The sequence below is a fragment of the Drosophila mojavensis genome, unplaced genomic scaffold, assembly GCF_018153725.1.
Source record: "Drosophila mojavensis isolate 15081-1352.22 unplaced genomic scaffold, ASM1815372v1 contig_80, whole genome shotgun sequence".
NCBI classification, from domain to species: Eukaryota; Metazoa; Arthropoda; class Insecta; order Diptera; family Drosophilidae; genus Drosophila; species Drosophila mojavensis.
The window spans coordinates 5,415,071-5,437,622 of NW_025318906.1; the positions used below are offsets into that span (position 1 = coordinate 5,415,071).

Consider the following 22,552-nt stretch of genomic DNA (forward strand, 5'->3'; position numbering starts at 1 on the left):
GAGCAGCAGAGGATGGGGTCAGCGCTTCGGACAGTTTACGAGCCGCAGACGCAGACAAAAACGGTCCAAAATGTCGATGGGTTGCATATTTACTACTTAGAAATGTTTCATTTTATTGGTCTCGAAATGAACAAATGGAGCACACCACACAAGCCAGCACACACACACACAGACACACACACACATGCATATGTGCTGTTGACTCCAAAAAATTTTGCATAATTTATGAGCGCAGCGCAAACGGCGGCAACACACGAAAGGACCTCAGCCATACACACACATCTACTCTTTCACTGTCTCTCTTTCACTGCCTCGCTGTCCCTTTCACTCCCTCACCAACTGATTTAAATGCAATTGCATTGAAGTATGTTGTCAGTTGAAGGCTGCCATGTGGATGCGGCTCACGTGCTGCACAACAGGGAAATTGTTGCATATAGCAAAAGAAAAAAAAAAAAGAAAAAAATATATATCAAAAAGAAAAGCTGAAAAATAAATATAAAGAAAAGCTGCTACTGCTGCTTCTACTATTGCAGCTGCCCATTTCGGCCATACAATACCTATCGACGTCTTTGGCAATTTCTTTTCATTTGCCAAGGTGTTGAGACGTATGTGCTACGTGGGCAGGTCAAGCAGCTGCCCCACCCGCCGCCCACTCCTGTTCGCAGGTGTCGTCCACGATTTGCCACCGAGGCAGACCAGTTTTGTCTGCCTGCCAACCTGCCTGCCTTTGTCGACAAACAACCGACAAATTTAGTGTCTTTTGTGCATTCTTAAAATTGAACAAATTTATGTGACACGCTGCGCCAATTGATCAAATTAAATAAACATGAGAACTAGCAAAAAGTATCTGCATTCGGTCGAGAATTGAGAATTGAGCAAAGAGCATGGAACAGTTGAGAATTCAGAGCTGAGGGCTGCAAGGCTACAAAGACACAAAGAAAAACTAAATTTGAATTTACATTCATTTTCAAAGAATTTTTAATATTTAAATAAATTTTAGTAAAATATGTTTAACCTAACTTTATATTATTATTATTATTATTATTTTTGTTTTTTTTTTTTATATATCTTTTACATTATTTACTTTGAATTTTTTTCTTGCTTTACTCCTTATCAATTTACCAGATTACGTCTGATATATTTCTTCATTTATATTCACAATATTCTCTCACAACATATTGCTCTCTTCCCATTTGTCGCCTGGCAAACGCTTACAACTATTTAAAGTGCTTGGGAATTAATGTGTTTTCGCTCCAATTAGGAATACTTAAACAGGTCGGCAATCAATTTGTGCCGCAATGGCTGGCTAATTTGCGATAATTAACTAAATGCCAAGCAGCACGTGCCGCCAAGTTCATCCAAATCCCATAAAGCAATCACATGCACTTGCACAACTATTAAAACTCCCAAGCCAAATGCGAGCTGAATTTCCGTCTATATATATTTTTTTTTTCGCCTGTATTCTTATGCCTGTGTTTTTACTTCTTCTTCTTTTTTATTTGGACTGCTGTCCGGGCCATTACGACTTGCTACATTTCCTTTTGCGACTTCTTTTGGACCCCCATCGCTCTCTCTTTCTGTCTCTCCTCTCCCTTTCTCTCTTCAGCTCCCTTGTCGCGTTTTCTGGCAATTTTCCATATGCAACACGCAACAGACGTTTTTATGTTTTCTCTGTGCGGCATCGTACACATAAAAAATAAACGAGCCAAAAGGACCAGAAAGGAACGACAAGACCAGCTTTAGTTAGAGTAGAAAATAATAAAAAAAAAAAAGAAAAACAGAAAAAAAATTGGAGAAGCAGTCAAAAGAGTGGAAGTCAATTATCGAATTAATTTAGTTGCCACTGACCTGGCCAAAAGTGGGAGCCATCATAAATGTAAATGGGTTTAGAGCAATGTCAGCTGCCCCAAATGGAATTCAAATTGTTTTAATTTTTTTTTTTTTTTAATTTTGGCTCTGCGAACAGCAGGCAGGCAGCCAGCCTGATTGCACAATTTGCAATTAATTAAATTATTGCGCAAATGACATTTTTGCCGGCTGACGCGCCACTCATGCAACAGTCTGTGCACACACACACACACACACACACTCATACAGCAATTTAATAAACACGATATCCTGCACGGCGTCTGCAACGACGGACCCGGCCTGGTCATGTAATTGATGCGTTAATCCGCATATTGACAGCGGTTATTGCGGTGGCTTTGCCAGCAAATATGCCCAGCGTTCTCCCAGGGGAAGAAGGGCCACCCACCTCTCCCTACCTCCTCTCTTTCTCACTCTCTCGGGCTGCCCCTTTCGGGACTGCTCACTGATATGCCGCATTTATGGCCTTTTAAAAGGATTTGCACACTGCATTTTGTACTCGCCCGTGCACGGAAGCTAAGTAATTTAATTACATTGCGGCGATAAAATTTATATCAATATATGGCTTATACCATGCTACGCTGTGCAAGTGATTTTATTGGCATTGCATTTTACATGCTGTGTGGCAGGAGATGCATTTTGCAGCTAGATAATTGCATAAGCTGAGAATTTATTTAATTATATTTAGTCAAATATATTTCTATTTGCATTTCAATAAACTTCCTTTTAGATGTTCAATAAAATCAAAACAACAAACTGTGAATATAACTAGATTGAAATATATTACAAACATACAAACATGTGGGCATATGTATATGTGTCTACATATATTCATAAGAGAGCACATACCATGAACAAGCAGCAACTCCATTTCTGTCTCATTCACTCTCACTCCAACACTTCTCCATTGGAAGTAGATTGCATTTGCTTTTTCGGCTCTCACAAAAGATAAATAAATAAAACGAACAATATGAAAAAAATGCGCACTCAACTTTTTATTTACAAATGAAGCATATACTAATTGTACATAAAGCACTCGATAAACTCACACATTAGAAATTAATTGCTTAAACTTAAACTTTTGACGATCTGCAGCGCAGCAGCTCACTGAGTAATTATTCCCATATGTGTTGCTTCTGCTCTAAACACTTACTCACACCAATACAACAAAGAGAACTTGGACTCCTTCGCTACATACCATTTCCATATGCGCCATTTGCCTAAGCGCTCTCATTTGGCTACTCAACTCAACGTAATAGCTCTGTCTCACTTACACGTATGCCATTTGCAATGCTCGCTCACTGTTGTGCCTGCAGCCTACAAAAAAAGGGCAGCAAATCAACGGGATCAATGAGAGTAAACTGTCATCAGTGATGGCATTAATAATTGACCGCTCTTCAACAACGTAATTAACCGCTACCAGTGTTATCTCTTATAAAATTCTTTGTGTGGATTGTTACTTTATTTATAGTACCTTTTTAATGCATTTTTCGTGTAAGTAAATATAGTAAATCGAATTCAATTGCCTCTACATACTTTTAGGCAGCAGCTAAAAAGGCTTGCTTATGGCTATATTTGGCTAAATTTGCATTCAGCATGGGTAAAGCTGTGCCAGCAAACGCGCAACAGTTGAGTGCACAAGTGGAAGAATGTGTGAGAGTTTATGTGTGAATGTGAGTAACTGTGCAGTTGCGCGCACTATTTTTCAATTTATTACGCTCACATAACAAAACTTTATTGCTAAGCTTTCGCAGTGACTGCTATAGCTACAGCTGCTTTTCCAGTACCGCCAGCTCCCCTCCCAGTTCCAGCTGCCTTTCTTGGCCCCGTATCAGTGCCTGCCAACTAACTGTTCAATACTCATGGGGAATTTACCAATGTGACGTGCCAATGTGTGCGTGCCGAAGGAAAATTAGTCCAAACACGAGCAGGCAACAGCCCCGCCCCGCCTGCATCCCTCACTACTCACCACTCATTGCTGCTGCTACTGCTGCACCACAGGTGGGTATCAGGTGCTTTGGGCTTTGTTAACGGATTTATGCGGCAATCATAAAACTTGCCAACTAACCAGCAAGAAATGTCGCGCAAACCAAATTGATTTATGTGTGCAGCGGCAACAACAACAAGCGCAACAATCGAACGGATATAATACACGCCCACAGGCCCATGCCTAGTCAGGCGCATCTTAGCCAAGCTAACAGGCAGGCGAAACTTTTAATTTACCAAATGTACTTTGTCTAACTTGATGATTTCAATACGCACATAAAGAACGCCCAAGCCAGCAAGTGCTAAAGAGTCAGAGCTGACTGGAAAGGAGGAGAAGAGTGAGTGAAAAAGAGATGAAGAGAGGCTGGCTGGCTGGCTGGCAGTGTTGGAAAAGTTGCAATTTAATGGCAGGGCAAACGTAAAAACGGCAAAATTATGACCAAAATGAGAATTTAATCGAAATACGTGAGCGGAAAAATGAAAATTTGACTGCAACTGGGGAACGTCTGAGGCAAACGTTGAACGTCGGGCCAAGTTGCAACCGGCATAAAATGCCAAGTGCAAGCTCATGCAATTTTTATCATGGCCACAAAAGCAAACACAGACGCAACACGGCAGCAGCACTCTTCTACCTGGTCACACCGCCTCGCCTCAACTCACCTCCGCACCTTCGCACCTCACTTCACTTCATCCTCATCCTCATCGAGTTCCACCTTTATGCGTTACCTTGACGCTCGCGTGCGCGTTGAGCATCTGAGGCAATTGCACAAATTAATGCCACTGGGCGCTGACTGTTGCTTTCTGCTGCTCGCATTTGCCAGCTATCCAGCTACAGCTTGCATCTTCCATCTTCTCATCTGCCATCCACCCATGCTCGACCATCTTCATCTCACGTCTCCCAGACAGACAGACAATTCTCAAATGAGTCAACAAGCACTAAAATTGTTTATTTTATTATCCAAGTAATATTTTGAGCACGGCAAGTGGTTCCGACTTATCTAGGGGACTGTTGGGAAAAAACTCTGGGTAGAGTCATGATTATTTACTATGGGTGTCAGTAAAGTTCTGGCTAAGATTTTTTTAAATTTTATGACTTAACTGAAGAAGATTTATCATTATTAATTTTTTATATAAATTATTTATACATTTTCATATTTATATTATAAAAATGCACAAATAAACTATCTTAAATATAATAGAATTGCCAAAATATTATTTATAAATTTTAAAAATATATATAACATTTATAAAACAAATACATATTTTTATTGCCTAAATTTGTATAGTTATGTAATAAAATAAATTCTAAAAAATAACATATATGAAAAAAAAAATTTTTTTTAGCTTACAAATTTTTCTCTGTGGTTTCAATTATTTAATTATTATTAAAAAAAATCAAACCAATAAAAAAATAAAGTTCACATAAATATTTTTAATCGTTTTGTTCGACCGAATTTCCGTTGATGTGGCAACACCAGTCACTCGTATGACCAACTTTTAAGAGCTTGGCTAAAAGAGCATAAGCCGCGCTATGCGAATTTATGCGAAAAACAACTCGATTGCTGCTGATCGAGCGTCACCGTCGGCGTCGGCGTCTGCGTCTGCGTCTACGTCTGCGAGCCACGAGTCACGTCACGTTCCCGGTATAAAACCAAAAGCGGAGCGCTTAATGCAATCAGTCGCAAGCCGCAAGTCATCAAGTGAAGAGCCCCAACAACAAGTGAACGAAAGCTGCACAACAAGTGCTCAGAGTGCTACTACAACGACTATATAAAGACATCCATCAAGCTATCCATCTACGCGTGTGCAAAGTGCAAAAGTGTTGCAAGTCCAAGCAAAATGCATCGTACCTCAACTCAAATGAAGTTCGCCGGAGGAGCTGTGTCGCTGCTCCTGCTCCTGCTGGTATTCGCTGCCTGCTGCCAGGCACGGCCCATGGATCTGTACGATGATGTTAGCGATTTCTTTGATGCCATCTCGTTGGACGATGTCGCCAATACGGGCCGCAATACGCATCCGGAACAGTTCTGCATGATGCCCGCTCGCAAGGGTGTTTGCCGTGCTCTGATACCGCGCTGGCGCTACGATCCGGAGCAGAAGAAGTGTGTGGAGTTCAAGTTCGGTGGCTGTGATGGCAACGAGAATAACTTCCCCAGCTACAAGACCTGCATGGCCACCTGTGAGGGCATGTAGACCGAGATTGGAGGAGCAAGCGAAGAAGTACGGCTGATCGGTATTTCAGTATCCGGTTGGCAGGCGTTGCCAAAGGCGCTTCCCTTTGCTTTTCGTTCTCGAATCAAAGGCAGCATTTAATTTAATACACACGCACACACATATGCATCCCATTAAGTAACTTTCTTTCAATATTTCTCTTTTATATTTATACATTTTCTTCAACTTTTTTTTGTTGCTTTAAAATATGTATGTATTGTAAGTCACTTCATTCATCATTTAGAAATTTCAGTTTAAGCCAAAATTAATTGTAAACCACAGCGGGTGTTCAACACTTTGCTCTAGCTCTTAAGATATTGTGATAAATATTCATGATGAAATAAAGAATAAAACCAAACCTTAGATTTCAACTGTCATTTCTTTTTTCGATACCTTTCTTCGATCTGAGATAAAGTTGATCTTCAACTGTTATATTTACTGGCTATGATCTGCATTGGGACTTGGTTGCATTTCTATATAAAATATGCAGCTTTGCATTGTGCTATACAGATCTATCATGTGTTATACTTTGTAAATTTTATCTGTATTAGTGAGTTATAGGCATGTTCAGGAACTGTTCTACATTCGTTGATAGCATGACTGATCATGACTGCACAATAAACTTTTATACATGTTATAATTGTTATAATTTCCAGCTTTGACCTTTAGTAATGTGTTATATTCAGATATCGATTTGTTATACATTCCAGGACATATGTTCATCATCTACATCTGTTGTTCGTTCATACATATCGCTATTTTTCACCTGTATTATTATCTTATTTGTATGTATGTATACACCTTTTTAAAAGTGCTCTACAAATCTTTCATCTGTTATAATTGCTTTCTTTCGTCTGTATCATAATATTGTATGCAGATAATGATCTGTTATACATTTGTTGATAACTTAATCCAGTGTATCAATTCCATCTGATCTGATGTATTTTCGTTATAGGCATTTCCAATTACTTTAAAGTGTTAAATATAGATAGATTTTGTTGCTGACATAAGATCTCACCACCACCACCACCAACAATTATTTGTAGAAAACCCATAAATTAACAGATCATGCAGATATTGCTTAATTTTTTTGCAGAATTTTCCAGCAACAGAAGTTTCGAGTACAAAAATTGAATGCAGACAGAGATTAAGCAATAGAGGCCGAGTAAATGGCTTAAACTAGATACGTTCTCAGTTTACGTGTTAGACATCAAGTATATGATTTCCCTTCAAGCTTGTTTACTTAGGGATTTTACAATCAATTCTATTCGAAATGATTTTTGATAAGCTCTTTGTAAGCCAAAGATAATTAACAAAGGCAAATGCCAAACAATTGTCATTGATTCATTTCTAGCTTAGCCTAAGGCTATCTCTATAGATATGAATTCGCATTGCAACTTTCATAGATTTCACTTGGAAGTGGCCCAACTGAGCTGGCTTCGAGTAATTTCTCATAACGCGACCCATTCATGCGAATATTGTTGTTGAACCAAAAAACAAGAAAAATGAAGATAAATCAACAATAATGATAAATGAGCAGAAATGACATGTGGAAGATTAGATACCCTAAGAGATAGTGGGTTTGCGCAGACTAACATATATAAAAAACATATTTTTATGATATAAACTTTCTGGAGACTATAGAGACTATAAGTTCTCAACTATAGTCAGATAAGGAAAATATTAAAGACATAAATATAACTGAATAAAAAAAAAGCTATCTCAGCTACAAATATATAAATTATACATAAATATAAGATATATTGGTCGAAAATCTAAAATTTCAGCCTATCCAATATCAGGCACAGCCAGTGCAAAGTTTCAACACAAAAGTTTTAATTATTCAGAGATCTGTTTGTATGGAAAACGGATAGACAAACAGAGTTGGCTTTCAAGACTTGGCTATGAAGACAGATTACTAATTTAAGCATATATCTATGAAGTCAGGTCTCTAATATAAACATGTATACAGTCTAAGGTCAATGACGTCATCTTCATATGCATTCCACAATTCGCAATGAAATTAACATACTCCAAACAAGAGTATTTAACAAACAAACAAACAACAAATGAGAGTAAACAAACCAGATCAGTATATGCAAAGGTCATGCTACTGATGATGAAAATAATAATGTTGATGATCATGATGATGATGACTGGATCATATCAATGGATGTCTAGTTGGGTCTAGGCAAACCACTACGTAGAAACGCCAGAGATTGGAGACATCATAATAGAGTAAGCCGTGGGCAGGTGAACAAACAATAAACAATTGAAAGGTGCGAATTTATGTTAAATCGATTGCCAATAAACCTAATTAATCCATGTCAACGTAGCCGCAGTCTTTGAAGCGAATCCGAAAGCGAGGGCAACACCGAGAGCCGCGATTTGTAAGACCTGGCTGCGGGCCTTACTGTCACATATATCTATATATATATACATATATATCGTATATGTATTAATGTTGATATTTATAGTTTTTTTACAACTGCTGGATCATTGACCCGTTGATGACTGCCGTAGAGCTAGTAACAGCTAAAAGCACGTTAAGATAGGAAGCCAAGCTATAAAAACTATATTTAGCTCTCTTTTGTGAGTGCTGCGCCTTTCTTTGAATGAATCGAATAGGTTGAGACAGGTTAATTGAATGTTAAATGAATGTTAAATATCAGATATGCCATATAACAGCTCCATTAAGCTCTATAAAATGTAAAGTCTGACTAAAATGCTACCCACTTGAAAACTGATCAGGCCAATTAGTTAAAATTATAGGTAAAATTTTAAATTTATTTATAAATTTCCAACATTTACTGAAGACGTAGGCATATAACAATTTTGAAGAGAACCCAGTTTAAAATGTTGCTTGCGTGGAGTTTAAATCAAACGATCTAGCAAATTCTATGGCGCGGAAACTTAAATTTCCGTCATTCACAGATAAAGAATATCAAATTAAATCTAAATAAACAAAAATGTTATTTGACATTCGCTTTCAATTTTGAAAATATTTCAATATTACTGTCAATTTAGAGTGCTGCTAATATGCCTTGTATAACAGGTTTAAATAACTATTAGCTCTTTGCTAACTAATGTTACCACTAATCTGCGCATACGAATATGTATACATTCCCTAAGTATAAAAAGATTTAATTATAATTTTTGTAAAGTTGTCAATGAAGAAATCATTCAAGTAACAGGATAACTATTTGCTTGATCAAATTCTCACTAGCTTACGCATAAAAATCCCAATTGCTGAGTGTGCCACATAAAATTCCCACTTAAGCGCGCATAAAAAGGCCAAAAATGACGTAGGTAGCATACTTGAGCAGCATTAACTATGACACAGGGCTGGCATATTTAAAAAGAGCAACTCTATATGTACTATGAATAACCCTGTCTATTCTTCTCTTAAATCCAAAGTTAATTTCCCATTATAATGTTTAAGAAGAAAGTCTGAACTGGCTGCTCAAAATTAGAGCATACGCATATTCATTATGCTTACACACACACAGGCATATTCGCATTCATTTTCGAACACATTAACACTCACACTCTCGCGCTCGCAGTGTTGCAGCTATTATGCTCTTGTTTTCTTGTATTTGTTTTGCCAATATTTATGTCATAATATTGTTGTTGGTTTTATTAATTCACAATGCTTCGGATTTTGCACAATAATTTGTAATTTAGTGCCGCCAAAAAGCAAAGCGGGAATGAGTGATGGAGCGGGGGGCGTGGCGAGGGGGCATAGCTCTGTTGGAGTAAAACATATTTGGCGTGCTCACGTTTAATGCTCAGTTCAGTTCAGTCGCGCCAGCTCGTATTCAATCAAGCTCAACTACTCAATAAACGGATTTTTGTTTTGTTTTGTTTGTTTCCATTTCGTTTTTCGTTGATTTTTTTTTTGTGGGTTGCGCAGGCGCAACGATTTTCGCAATTTTTGTTTTTGGGTTGCGAACTTTGCTAAGCTTCTAGAAACTTCTGATAAGGCAAGAATTGCCCATTAAAATTGGCTCAAACTAAACTCAATGCGGCGGCGAATGCGGGCGAAGTCAATAAACTGTTTTAACCTGCATAAAAGCAACTAACAACTAACAACAATTGCGGCACGCAAGGAAATTTGAAAAATTTAGCAAAAAATTCATTAAAATGCACTAAGCGCACCGCCAGCCTATGAAAATGCACAATAACAAATTTTCCGCCTTGCATGAATGGCAAATAAATAGTGTTTAATGTTGTTTTTTTTGCTTTTCTTTTTATGTTGTGGCTGTTGAAATTTATTTATTAAAGGCACGTAGTGCATACAAAAAAAAATTGCAAATAAAATTCAAAATAAACAAATACAGCTAAAGTCAACGGAATACAATGCGCCCCGCCTCCAATGCGGGTTTGTGTCCAGGTTAAAGCGATGCAAAGTCAACGAACTTTATGCGCAGCCAGCAAAAGTACCTTATAAAAATACCCTAGTTTCGATTGCTGATAACGGCCGTTGAGTGAGCTGCTTGTGAGAGGGGGAAATTATTGTCAAAGGGGAATATTTTGTGCAGCGTTGTATTGAGTTAAATGTTTACTTAAAATTGCAAATGCCTGTGTTTTTTTATATATATATTTTAAATACTAAATTTCACTTCATTAGCAACTTAATAGAGTATTTACGCAGCAGTTGCAATGTAAGTACATGAAAATAAACATGACGAATGCATTGCTATAGGTCATGTCGTTACAGCTGATAATGCAAATAGGCATAATGAAAAGCGTAAATGGATATAGACATTATTGGAAGTAATTTCCTGTCTACTTAAGTAGTCATGAAGTACATAATTAGATAAGCCTCCAACGTACTTTTGCCGTGATAAAAAACCCCAGCAGGGGAATTTATTTTGAAACGTTGGGAATTTATCATCTAGAAAGGGTCAATAAAAACTTATCTTTAAAGCTCGTGCAACTCATCAACTTTAGTAAGTGTTTAATTTATCGTTTTTACCAATTGCTAAATACATATATTTATTATAACTAACATACACAATTTAAATATATATATGTATTTATATATATTTTTATCGTTTTGTTTATATCTTTGATTATTAGTAGAATCGATTGATAGGCATTCGGAGCTTAACTTTTCAACTATGATTCTTAGCAGTAGCAAAAAATATGTTTTATATTCTCTCATACAATTTCATCTTAATCAACTTGAAATTTTTACTCTGCTGCCTAGTTCTAGAATTTAACATTAGGTTCTTGCTTTTAATCAGTGTTTAGTTCAACGTCAACGTTTCGTTATAATTTGTTTGGCTTCAATTCTAAATGGATCAGGCAAATATACTCCATTTTCCATATAAATATGTATATATATATATATATATATAGCTGGATAGTAGGATCAAAAGTCTAAGGAAGCAAAGAAATTGTGCTTGAGCTAAGCAAATTAAAGCGAAACACTGTTAATATTGTAGGGCAGCTAAAAGTGTTCAGGGGGCAGAGAAGGGGTTATGTGGTTAATATTAGCAGGCTATATCCGTGGTGACGCTCTTAATGCTCTCGGAGCTAAAGTGAACGCAGCCGTATTTGCAGACCAACGTCCAGACATATGGAATGAAGAACTCCTCGGGCGCATCCTCCTCAACATATTTAAATTTAAGATCCGGGAATTTCTAAAAGTGAATATATACACATATAATATAGAGCTGAGTATAGATTGAATTGAACCTACCCTCAGGCGATCGCTGGACCATTGGCTGGCGCCTTTCGATATGACCTCAAGGACCTCATTGACACCCAGCTCGCCGCGCTGCTCCTGCACGCGCTGCAAACGTGATGAAAAGAAGCCAACGACCTGGAAGAGGCAAAGCCATCATTAATATAGAATACAATTCTAAACTAATATAACTACATAGGACACATACCATATCGATGTTCTGTATGACATCCTGGAACGCATGATGACTGCGGAAGCCCTCAAAGACGCTGCGCTTGTAGAGCAGCGTATAGACCAAGTTGGGACAGTAGACCAGCTGATTAGTAAGGCAGGAGTTTAAGATTTCCAGCACCATGCGCAACACCTCCTCCAGCACACTCAAATCCTGCATCATATCCTCGGGCGTTGTCGATACATTCACAAAGACCGCACTATCCGCCGGCTCCTTGAGCTGGGCATCCAGCCGCGAATGCTTGCGAGCGAGCGTCTCGAACAGCGATACCAAACGCTGCGCCACATACGGATGCAGAGCACGAAAATGTCCCGACATGTTGGCCAGAGCAGCCAGGCAATTGGTGTGCAAATATTTGTCCCGCATCTTCAGCATATTGTACTGAATGGTGCGGATGACGATCAGGATGAGAATGCCGCCCAGCGATATTTCCGATATCGTGCGCTCCGTATACCAACTGATGTTCTTCAGCAGCTACAGAGCAGAGGGGGTATTAGTGAGATCCGTGGATAGAGAGAGATCTCAGAGACACTTACAATTGTGTGCACATTCTTGTTGAAGCTCTCGTCCTCGCTGAGAATGAGCAGCACGATGAGCGACATGTAGATGTGATGTGAGTTGCTGTCGGGCGCATTGTATAGCGTTTGCAGTATGGGTATGACCAATAGTTCCAGATCCTGCTGTTGCATGACGAAGCGATAGAAGCGTTCGTTGCGATGCAGCAGCAAATAGAGCAACAGCGTCGCCTGGTCAATGGTCACAATGCGGCACAGGGTCTCGTAGACGGCCGAGAAGTCAATTTGAAAGGAGACGGAGCCCTGTTTGGGGGAGTCCTTGGAGTCCGCACAGCCAAAGAGACTCGTGCGATAGGCATTATCCTGCGCCGTGCAATGATTCGTCAATATCAATATGAGCAGGAGACTCTGATTGGCCAGCGGATAATGCGTGCGAAATTGCTGCGACAGCTCCTCGCCGGTGGCATTGCTCGTCTTGAGGACATCCTGTTGCTTGCGAAACGTGAAGATGGAGAGCAGCGACTCGGCGATGCCAAGGACAAATGAGCCCGCCGACGTGGAGCCAAACATGGTGTGCGGCACCTCGATCATGCGTGCCACAAAATGCAGCAACGCCGACATCAGGACATTCGCATGCTGGCACTTGTAGATGGTGCGAAAGACAATGGATTTATCTGTGGGCTGGGCAAACAGATGGACGGCGAGCAGCGTGATCAACGTGTTGACCGCCTCCAGGTGCAAATGGTAGGTGAACTCCTTGACGGGTATAACCACGATCAGATTGACCAGCGCATCGATAAACGTCTCGAACTTCGCACCATCCACAATGACAGCTGCGAGCGGCGCCTGTTCCGTGGCCTCGATGGCAATGCTGGCCACCTGATGCTGCTGCTGTTGCTGTTGCTCCTCGGCCGCCTTAACCAACTCAGCATTTGGCAGTGCCTCGAAGTGCTGCAACAGCTGAAACTCCGAGCCCGTCTCATTGATGTACTTGATCAGGGTGCGGATGATGAAGAGCGCATTGAACGTCTGCCACACATGCATGTTGCTCTCCTGGTCGGAGAGGGAGAGCAGCTCGGTGGCCTTCTCCAAGAAGACGGTGATCAGCGAGCCGAAGTTGCCCGTCTTTAGATTATTGCCAATAAAGGATTGACATAGCGTCTCCAGGCGCGAGTCCAGGCTCAATTGATCCTGGCTGCAAGGCAACAATATTGAGCATCATAAATTCATGTCGCTGACGTGTTGATCCTCTCACCTGTTCTCTGGTATTACGATATTATAATTGAGCAGTCCGTTCCAGAAGGCCTCATCGTCGTGCGCTATATGCTGCCGTCCCACAAATCGCTGAAGCCATTCATTTGCGGCCAAGTCGGCATTTCTGCTGACGTTTATGCCCATCTTTTTGGTTGTTGCTGCTGCTGCTGCTGCCGCTGCTGCGATTGCTACTGCTGCTGCTGCTGCTGCTGCTCTCCTGTTAGCTAGTTATTGTTTAGCACATTTGTTGCCACACGCCGGGGCTAAGAGCCGTTTTTACAATTTTACAAATAACAACAATTCTGCGTGTTGGCACTGAGGCACGTCACCCATTTATTTGTATGTCTTTTTTTTTTCTCATATGTTTTTGATGTGCTAGAAATCGCGTGCTTTGCAACACTGCGTGTAGCAAGTGCTGGCTGGTTCCGGAGCAATTTGAAATAAACGTTAAGCGAAATTTATTGAATTAAAATCTTAATCATTTGGAAGAAAAACTAAAGACTCATATTAGAAAATTTAATTTTATCTAATCTATGTTAAAGTCTCTTGCATACAAAATAAAATATATTTATCAACAAGTAGCGGTGGTTCATTATCACAAAAACCGAACTAGTTGCACACGGTACTCACTTTGGCATTTGACGTTGCACAACACTTTTGCTTCTGCGTGACGTATATTTTGCTCAGTTTGAGTTCATTTTCAAATTTTTTGAAAACTTCATTTCGCTGACTGATGTTTTGCGCCGTTGAACATTGTGCGATTCTAAAGAGGGAACCCCGTTACTTTTCATTTCCAAAGGATGCAAAGCTCTGTGAGAAACGGATTAAATTCTGCCGGCGCACAAATAAAATAAATGTCAAGTGGGAAAATATTTGTTTGGTAACCGGGACGAACGACAGCCTGGAAAGCGAATAATGTGGCGCAACGTAAACAAAATTAACGGAATACGATGAACAGCAAGCAGAGCAAGGCGAACAGCTGAAGCTGGATGAGGCGGGCGATGGATAATGGAAGTGGTCCAGTGGTGGTCGATGTAGATGCGTATCGCACAGCGCTGGAAGAAAAATAAGCTTGCTGCTGCGAAGGATGCGACAACAATTGAGAGGCTGCAGAAGCAGCTGACCAATCGCAATGAAAGGTACAACGAATTGTACGCTAACTTAAGCAGAACCTTCTCGAAGGCGCAGCTACAGAAGTTGCAAAGCGGCAAACGTATGGTGTGGCAGCAGCAGGATCTGCGCGACTCCTGTGGGCTGTATGTCACCAGTCCAAGTGTCTACAATATGCTGCTCAAGAGGGGCTATCCACTGCCATCTGAGAGAACGTTGCAGCTGGGGGAGGCAACAAAACGCTGCCAGGAACTCCACGATGATTCAGAGAGCTGCAGCAATCGGTTTCAAATTGAATGCAAACAGGACGAAGCGCAACAGGTCAAAAAGCAGCAGCAGGAGACTGTGTTTACAACATCGAGGAGATTTAATTATTTAGCACCTAGGCTGCAGAATCAATATAAATTAGTTTCATATAAGCATAAGAGAATTTTTGTTGAGTATTGCAATTTATTGCCTATGATAATAATAATATAATATATATATAGACAAGTATACATTATAAATTAGGAATGTAACGGATTTAAGAAAATTTTCTAATAGTTTAGATTAGCCAGAATTCTAGGGAAATTGTTGATTATATTGGGAACTTGTTAAATTCACAGTGATTGATTATATTAGGAATTTGTTAACAATGATAGTTTAATATAGTATATAGAACAGGAAGCATTATCGCTTGGCAACATTTATAAGAGAATTCTTGCTGCAAATGCTGAGCAATCAAAGTACGACATTTCAAACCTGATGATATGTAAATGCGAATTTTGTAAGATAATGCAATAACATGCATTATATTATAGATCATATTGTAGAACGCATATTAGCTTAGCTGAGCTGATAAGAAATTTGTTAAATATAAGGAACAGTTCGTGGACTTTGCTTTATACTACTATAGCATGGTAAGTAGATGAGATTAACTATATCTTTAGGGAAATGCTGATAAAACATATGATGAATACATGAAAATTTATCATCTTATAGGACAAATGTGAGAATATTGCTGTTATATGATATAATTGTTTGGAAATAATAAAAACATTGAATTTTGATAATAAATCATTTATTTGAAATATTAAATTGAACTAAAGCTAAAATAATAGTTGTATACTGCGCCGAGCTCCAGCAGCCCATATAATTTGGCAATTGATTTTCCCGCCGCATCAATTGTTATTTTGATTCCTCTTTGTTTCCGTTATCTTTTTTCACTTAGTCGTTTTCATAGTTGTTACAATTTAGATAATGCATAACTAAAAGATTATGTATATATATATATATAAATATAGGTTCATATTGCGACTTGTTAACACATACTTTTATACAGACTATAGGTAATCAAAAAATAAACAGTTAAAATGACTATCGATGATGAGACGGGCTCAGCTATTGAACTGCAACACTCACAAGCATCAACATCGTGATCATTATGATCATCATTATTAGTAGACAATTAACTATCACAAATTTTATTAAATTTTTGTCTCTCAGTGAGTGTGTACGTGTGTGTATGCTTCTCTCTATCTGTCTGTCTGTGTGTGGTGTGTGTGTGCGAACAAGAAAATATATACATACATACTAATCGCTGCATTTCAAAATATATAATTTGTACATATACATGGATACATACATATGGATGCACATATATATAACTGCCTAGTTTTTAACACACAAATTGTTTGCTTCTGCTCTTTTTAACTAAACACTCGAGCTGATTAGCCATGTCGCTATCTGAATGTGTGTGTGTGTGTGTGTGAACGTGAATGTGTTTATGGCTGATGACTTAAACTTAAGAAATATACACTATGGATAAGCATGAGAACTTAGTATGGTTTTCTGGATGATGATTTGCTGAACATGGCTGAAGGACTCCAACTCCGACTCTGGCTCGCATCCAAAATTAACGTTCGCTTGCAGCAGTTGGCTCCATTTCTGGGCTTAGAGTTTGCGCATAGCATTGGATTTGTTGTGCTTCTTGGCCAACAACTGCTTCAGGCTGAACGAGGACAGCGCAATGCCAAACAGGGCCAACATCGTGGCTGATCGGGTCACCACACGATTGGGCGCCGACGAGCTGGTGGTGAACGCATGGCTGCTATGCGTCGAGGCCTGCGCGGAGAGCGGCGGTGCCTGAAACGAGATAGATAAAACGTAATCACAAATTAGAGGAAATCCAACTTGAAACCGGTACGATAAACAGGTATGTGCATAGCAAGTCTTATCAGTTTTATTTTGTTTGCTTGGCTTCGCTATATTTAGCTACGTCAAACGTTAGCCAAATTGGCCAAATGCCCAAAGAGAAAGAATTCCGTTGACGGTTTCTACTACGCAGCATTTTTGTATTTCAATTGCAGTTGGCAACAGAAAGAGGCGTTTGTCTGGGTGGGCGTGCCAGACATGTTCAAATGCCCCAAATAAAAAATAAAAATCCACGGCACTGGCGAATTCCCACGTTCATTGAACTGATTAACGAATTATCGTGTAATCGCAATGTGGTTGAACTTGTAACACCTGCCCGACTTATTCTACGTGTACAGTTATCTGTTTAGTTTATGTATATTTATACGTATAGAATAGCCCCCAGCAACGTCTCTGATGTAATTGTCGTTTTATGGCTGTTGTTATTGTAACAATTAGTTGGGTGTTTGCATTCTCAATGTTAGTTTCAAAGACGCAAAAAGCTGGAGACTCGTGGCAGGTGACGTCAACAAGTGGCACAATGGTCAAAGGCTGAATGAATAGGAGTTGAATTTAAAATTGGTTTAGATTAGTTAGCTTAATCGCTGAGTTTTTTTTTTTTTTTTAGGACAAATGCCAGGAGATATAAAATTTTCTATGTGTAATAATACTGAAATTTATTTACTTGTTCTTAATGTTTTTTTTATAATATATTTTCAGATATATTAGAATAGAATATTAGAATATTAGAATATTAAAAAATAAATTTTTTTCAAAATTTTTAAAATATAATCTTGTTTTAAAGATAGTTTTAATGAGTTTTTACAAATATTTCGTTTTTTTTTTTTATAATTGGACGAATTCAAATATTTCAATTATATATTGGGTAGTCTAAAAAGTCTTTTCGTATTTGTAATGAAACTTCAAATCATATTTTTAAATATTTATAATAAACTTTATTAAATCAAATATGCACCATTTTGGTCGACCACCTTTTGCCATTTTTCCACTAGAGACATAATTCCATTCGTGTAAAACTTTCGTGGTTTCTCTTTGAAAAACTGCTTCAAGTGATTTTCACAGGCTTCTCTTGAAGCCAACTTTACTCCGTTAAGGGAGTTCTGCATTGACCGAAATAAATGGTAGTCCGAAGGTGCAAGGTCAGGGCTATATGGTGGATGCATTAAAACTTCCCAGCCAAGCTCTCTCAGTGTTTGCCGGGTCATCAAAGATGTGTGTGGTCTGGCGTTGTCCTGATGGAATACGATGCCCTTTCTGTTGATCAGTTCTGGCCGTTTTTTTTCGATTGCTTGCTTCAATCTCATCAGTTGTCCACAGTAAAGTGTCGAATCAATCGTTTGACCAGGCTGAAGCAGCTCATAGTGGATTATTCCTTTCCAATCCCACCAAACACACAGCATTACCTTTCGAGCCGTCAATCCTGGCTTTGCGACCATTTGTTGAGCTTCACCACTCTTGCACCATGATCTTTTTCGCACATTATTGTCGTATTTGATCCATTTTTCGTCTCCTGTTACCATTCTCTTCAGAAATGGTTCGATTTCATTTCGTTTCAGCAAAGAATCGCAAATGTTAATTCTGTCCAATAAATTTTTCACAGACAATTCATGTGGTATCCATACATCGAGCTTTTTTTGTAGCCAGCCTTTTCTAAATGGTTCAGAACCGTTTGATGATGAATGTTTAGTTCATTTGCGATGTCATGGCTGCTTATGTGACGGTCTTGGTCAATCCTTTCCATAATTTCATCGACTTTTTCAAAGATTGGTCGACCAGAGCAAGGTGCATCTTTCACATCGAAATTTCCTGAACGGAAGCGTGCGAACCATTGTTGTGCTACACGAACTGATAGAGCATCGTCACCGTAAACATCACAAATTTCATTAGTGGCTTGCGTGGCATTCTTCCCTTTTTTATACAAAAATTTCAAAATATAGCGAATTTCTTCTTTATTTTCACTCATTTTTGAACAGCTGTAACTTTTTTCAAATTCTTTGAATTACATTTTTTTTTTTTTGGCAATCGAAGCTTAAAGTGCTACCAATCGAACACCACAATGTGTACACAATGTGATTGGTAGCACTGGAGATATACGACGCCAACGACATCTATTGGCAAAATACGAAAAAACTTTTTAGACTACCCAATATATATTTTTTAAAATTGAAATTATAATATTTTATATAAGAAAACATTTTTGTTTGTTTATTTATTTATTTTTTTTTTTTTTTTTTATATATATTTGCAAAATATATATTTTGTTTCGATATTTTTATTTTTAATTTAAAACATACTTTTAGTATTTAAAAACTATTTTTGTTGTAGATTTTCTATTTTTGTTCATGTTTCATTTTTTTTTTTGTTATGAGCAATTATATTATTATTATTTGATTTATATTATTATCACATTTTTATAAATTATCTCAGATTTTTGCTTATCTGATTATTTCAAGTTTTACTCATTCAATAGCCTTTGTACCACTGTTCATTTCATTCATCTGTTAGCGGCTGCGCTTCGCATCGAATTGCATCTCGTGACGCACTTGCTCTGACCCGCTTGCCTCCTTTCTCTGCTTCTTTCTTAATCTGTAATTTCTCGCGGCGCTATCGCCCGATTTGGCGACCATTGCTCAACATGCGGTGGACGCGTGCCGAGCATAAATAAAACGGTGACCGTCAAAAATCTCGAATGTTTATATATAAATGGGAATTGTTTGCATACACTCACACATACACTCTCTCATATTATTTTAAATTCTGTTTGCGAATATTTCCAAAAATCACTTTGATTTGTTTATGTTATTCGCTTCCTTCTGCTGTCCATTTGCATAGAGATTCGCTTCCTGCTCCAGTTCCGGTTCCGATTCACTTTCAGCTTTGCCCTACTTCTGGTTGTTGATGCGTTCCAGCGTCTGCTTGATATCTTGAGTGCTGAATCGGGGGCTGCCTCCACCGCTTGAACTTTCGGGGCGGGGGGGTTGTCTGGTGCGTTTAGTCCGTGCACCTTGCACTGGTTGCGCTTTTAGGGCATTCAGGAACTGGCTAGCGGCTGTACTTGATGCAATTGTTGTGGGTGCGGCCGGTGGCATTGGCCTCGACTGCAACTCTGAACGGGGAAGTGTGGATGCTTTTCTAGGCGGTGTCTGAAAGGTACTAGCCTTGGGCAACTCCTTTTCGAGTGGGATCATAGGTGTGGGCAACTCCTTTTCGAGTGGGATCATAGGTGTTGGCAACTCCTTTTCGAGAGGGATCATAGGTGTGGGCAACTCCTTTTCTAGTGCGATCTTGGGTGTCGGCAACTCCTGCGAAATGGAAATTGTGTAGGCAAAGTCGCCAGCCTTGGCACTCAATTGGAATGGAGGAGCATTCTCAGGTTCGAGATTAAATGCAGTGTGCTCAGGTTGCTGCTCAAATTCACCAAATATATTCGGCATAGATATTACTGAGGCAGTTGTTGTTGCAGGCAGATGAGATTCTTCCAAAAGATCCTTAATAACATTGCTGCTCGATGGGACATTTGGTGTTAAGCTGGAGTCACACTTGGAATTATTTGCCCCACTTTCCATCGAGGCTTCGGCTATCTCTGTATCTGGGGTCAGATTTTCCAGCAGCTGCTTAATAAATTCATCGTCATCCAAATTTAGCGAGTGATTCGGTGACCGGATGGTCTCCTGCTCATCATCGGAGGAGGAAGAAGAGGAAACGGCATCGGTATGCGGCCAAAGGCAGCGACGCGATTCGCACTTGAGCAACTGCTCATTAAGATTTATGTAAAAATAGCGCAACTTGTGGTTTACGCCTCTGCTGGAGCATTCCACACATGTATCACCCGGTTGCAGGCTCTCCATAGTGCATGTACGTGTGCGTGTATGTGTGTATGGGACTTTAAACACCGTGTTTTGGGAAATTTTATTTACGCGTCATTTCCCTAAGAATTTGCATATATTTTTTTTTTGCACTTGCCAATACTTTACGTCCACATTAATTCGCTATTTTGCGTATGCTCACCTGTCCGAAGGTTAAACGAAATGCGTATAATCCGATACTAGTTGTTTTCATGGTCCGTACAATCAATTATTATCTGCAACATAAATAAAAATTTTAGTTTTGAGCAGAGGCCTGCTTACATAATACAAAATTGATTTTTCACTCTTTTTTTTTTTTATTTCCCTGCTTCATTGTGTTGGAAAATGTCAGTGTGAAAGTTGTCGACACTTGCTAATCGCTTACATGATGTATGTGTGTGAGTTAAGTGAAGGCGCGCTGCTTTTTTCGACGTCTCCTCTATTATGCAGTTCCGAGCGTTCTGCGTTGCGTTTATTATTTAATTGTTTTAATAAATAAAAAGCAAACAAAATTCTCTAGCGAGCACGCCACACCATCTGACAGGGCTGCTAATGAAAAGAACTAGGGCTGGGCTCGTGCCCATGTGAGTTAAAAACTTAAGCACGAGCAAGCACGAGTCGGCACGACTTGACACATCGTGCTCACGAAAATCCTCAAAATCGATTTTTCTAGAATTATTTGAAATATAAATAACACAAATTTATTTAATTTAAACGTATTGCCATATATTTGACAACACGATAATATTATTTAACACGCTACCATCGCTAACAAGAACCTGCTGCACACGCGTTTTCATTTCAAGATCAGGTAGCCCGGTAACTTTGTTTACATTTTGTATCGAATCCTAATGCGATATGGCAGCCCCATGATTCCATTTCATTTCTATAGTTTTCTCAGATTAGAGTAGTCTTCGCACGTAGGAAAAACAGAATATATAAATTATTTAAAATCTATGTTTCGTTCTCAGTATTTCACTTATCCAATTGCGATGTAAGCGCGACTTATATCACATCAAAATTATGAAGAAAATTCACAAGTTTACCAACACTGTCTTATTTTTTTTTACAGTCGGTAACTCGTTGCAAATCCATTTCATAATACGAGCGTGTGTGTGTTCTTCAAGTCTTGCATTTTTCAACAATTACAAATCAAGATGGTTCTTTCCGATGGAGCTAAGGAGCGTCTTGGAGTCGTTGTCGATATCATTCAAACCACATTCCACTGGGGATTTGTCCCAATGGTCCTGTATTTAGGTAAATAGTGTTGAGAGCACGTGTACCAGCGGCGGAAGCATGTTTATTGATTTTATCGTACTGACAGCAATGTTTTCTTTTCTATATTGTGCATATAAAGGTTTCTCGAAGGGTGCGGAGCCTGGAATGCCACCTTTATCCCTCCTAAGCCTTTTGTGGCAATAAATATTTTCATCGTTTGCAATGACAACGGCAGTGTTCTCATCGTTAAATTGACAACATGTTTTCGTTAATTAATTGGCAGTTCAACAGTTATAGGACCTGTAAGAAACGCAGGAGGAAATAAATTTCTGTTAAACACTTTTAACACATGCTATATATAAATATATATATTTATTCACACATATGTATGTGCATATTTAAATAAATTTAATCAGATCAAAATATGTTA

General features: G+C 38.9%; 4 protein-coding genes across 6 annotated transcripts; 2 read left to right on the plus strand and 2 right to left on the minus strand.

Annotated features, from left to right (window-relative positions):
* The first annotated feature begins 5,517 nt into the window (after positions 1-5,517).
* LOC6578833 (PI-stichotoxin-Hcr2e) lies at positions 5,518-6,434 on the plus strand. The gene has a single exon (XM_002004699.4). It carries the CDS (start codon positions 5,692-5,694, stop codon positions 6,043-6,045), a length of 354 nt encoding a protein of 117 aa, XP_002004735.1. The 5' UTR covers positions 5,518-5,691; the 3' UTR covers positions 6,046-6,434.
* A 4,572-nt stretch (positions 6,435-11,006) lies between these two features.
* LOC6578834 (dymeclin) lies at positions 11,007-14,138 on the minus strand. The gene is made up of 5 exons (XM_002004700.3): positions 13,758-14,138; positions 12,524-13,697; positions 11,964-12,461; positions 11,771-11,893; positions 11,007-11,711 (listed from the first exon to the last, which is right to left on the minus strand). Exons 1-5 carry the CDS (start codon positions 13,898-13,900, stop codon positions 11,562-11,564), a joined length of 2,088 nt encoding a protein of 695 aa, XP_002004736.1. The 5' UTR covers positions 13,901-14,138; the 3' UTR covers positions 11,007-11,561.
* A 2,379-nt stretch (positions 14,139-16,517) lies between these two features.
* Positions 16,518-21,535, minus strand: LOC6578836 (fibronectin-binding protein A). 3 transcript variants are annotated; one of them, XM_044011002.1, is made up of 3 exons: positions 21,290-21,466; positions 21,068-21,137; positions 16,518-16,990 (listed from the first exon to the last, which is right to left on the minus strand). In XM_044011002.1, the coding sequence occupies exons 2-3, from the start codon at positions 21,116-21,118 to the stop codon at positions 16,799-16,801; spliced, it is 243 nt and encodes an 80-aa protein (XP_043866937.1). In that variant the 5' UTR covers positions 21,119-21,137; positions 21,290-21,466; the 3' UTR covers positions 16,518-16,798. The 3 variants fall into 3 exon arrangements, with proteins under 3 accessions (XP_043866937.1, XP_002004738.1, XP_032586538.1); XM_002004702.4 differs by having other exon boundaries at positions 21,068-21,140; positions 21,290-21,465; XM_032730647.2 differs by lacking the exon at positions 16,518-16,990 and adding an exon at positions 19,518-20,987 and having other exon boundaries at positions 21,068-21,140; positions 21,290-21,535.
* Positions 21,536-21,793: 258 nt separating this feature from the next.
* On the plus strand, positions 21,794-22,545 carry LOC6578837 (mitochondrial import receptor subunit TOM7 homolog). Its single transcript, XM_015163339.3, has 3 exons — positions 21,794-21,898; positions 21,977-22,161; positions 22,262-22,545. The coding sequence occupies exons 2-3, from the start codon at positions 22,062-22,064 to the stop codon at positions 22,324-22,326; spliced, it is 165 nt and encodes a 54-aa protein (XP_015018825.1). The 5' UTR covers positions 21,794-21,898; positions 21,977-22,061; the 3' UTR covers positions 22,327-22,545.
* The last annotated feature ends 7 nt before the right edge of the window (positions 22,546-22,552 follow it).

Excerpts from the sequence above, each read along its gene's own strand:
- LOC6578833 (XM_002004699.4), top strand. The coding sequence starts at position 5,692 with ATGCATCGTACCTCAACTCAAATGAAGTTCGCCGGAGGAGCTGTGTCG.
- LOC6578834 (XM_002004700.3), bottom strand. The coding sequence starts at position 13,900 with ATGGGCATAAACGTCAGCAGAAATGCCGACTTGGCCGCAAATGAATGG. Across the intron at positions 12,462-12,523 it reads ACAAGAATGTGCACACAATT|CTGCTGAAGAACATCAGTTG; the intron begins GTAAGTGTCTCT and ends TCTGCTCTGTAG. Across the intron at positions 11,712-11,770 it reads GGTCCAGCGATCGCCTGAGG|AAATTCCCGGATCTTAAATT; the intron begins GTAGGTTCAATT and ends ATTCACTTTTAG.
- LOC6578836 (XM_032730647.2), bottom strand. The coding sequence starts at position 20,907 with ATGGAGAGCCTGCAACCGGGTGATACATGTGTGGAATGCTCCAGCAGA.
- LOC6578837 (XM_015163339.3), top strand. The coding sequence starts at position 22,062 with ATGGTTCTTTCCGATGGAGCTAAGGAGCGTCTTGGAGTCGTTGTCGAT. Across the intron at positions 22,162-22,261 it reads CCCAATGGTCCTGTATTTAG|GTTTCTCGAAGGGTGCGGAG; the intron begins GTAAATAGTGTT and ends GTGCATATAAAG.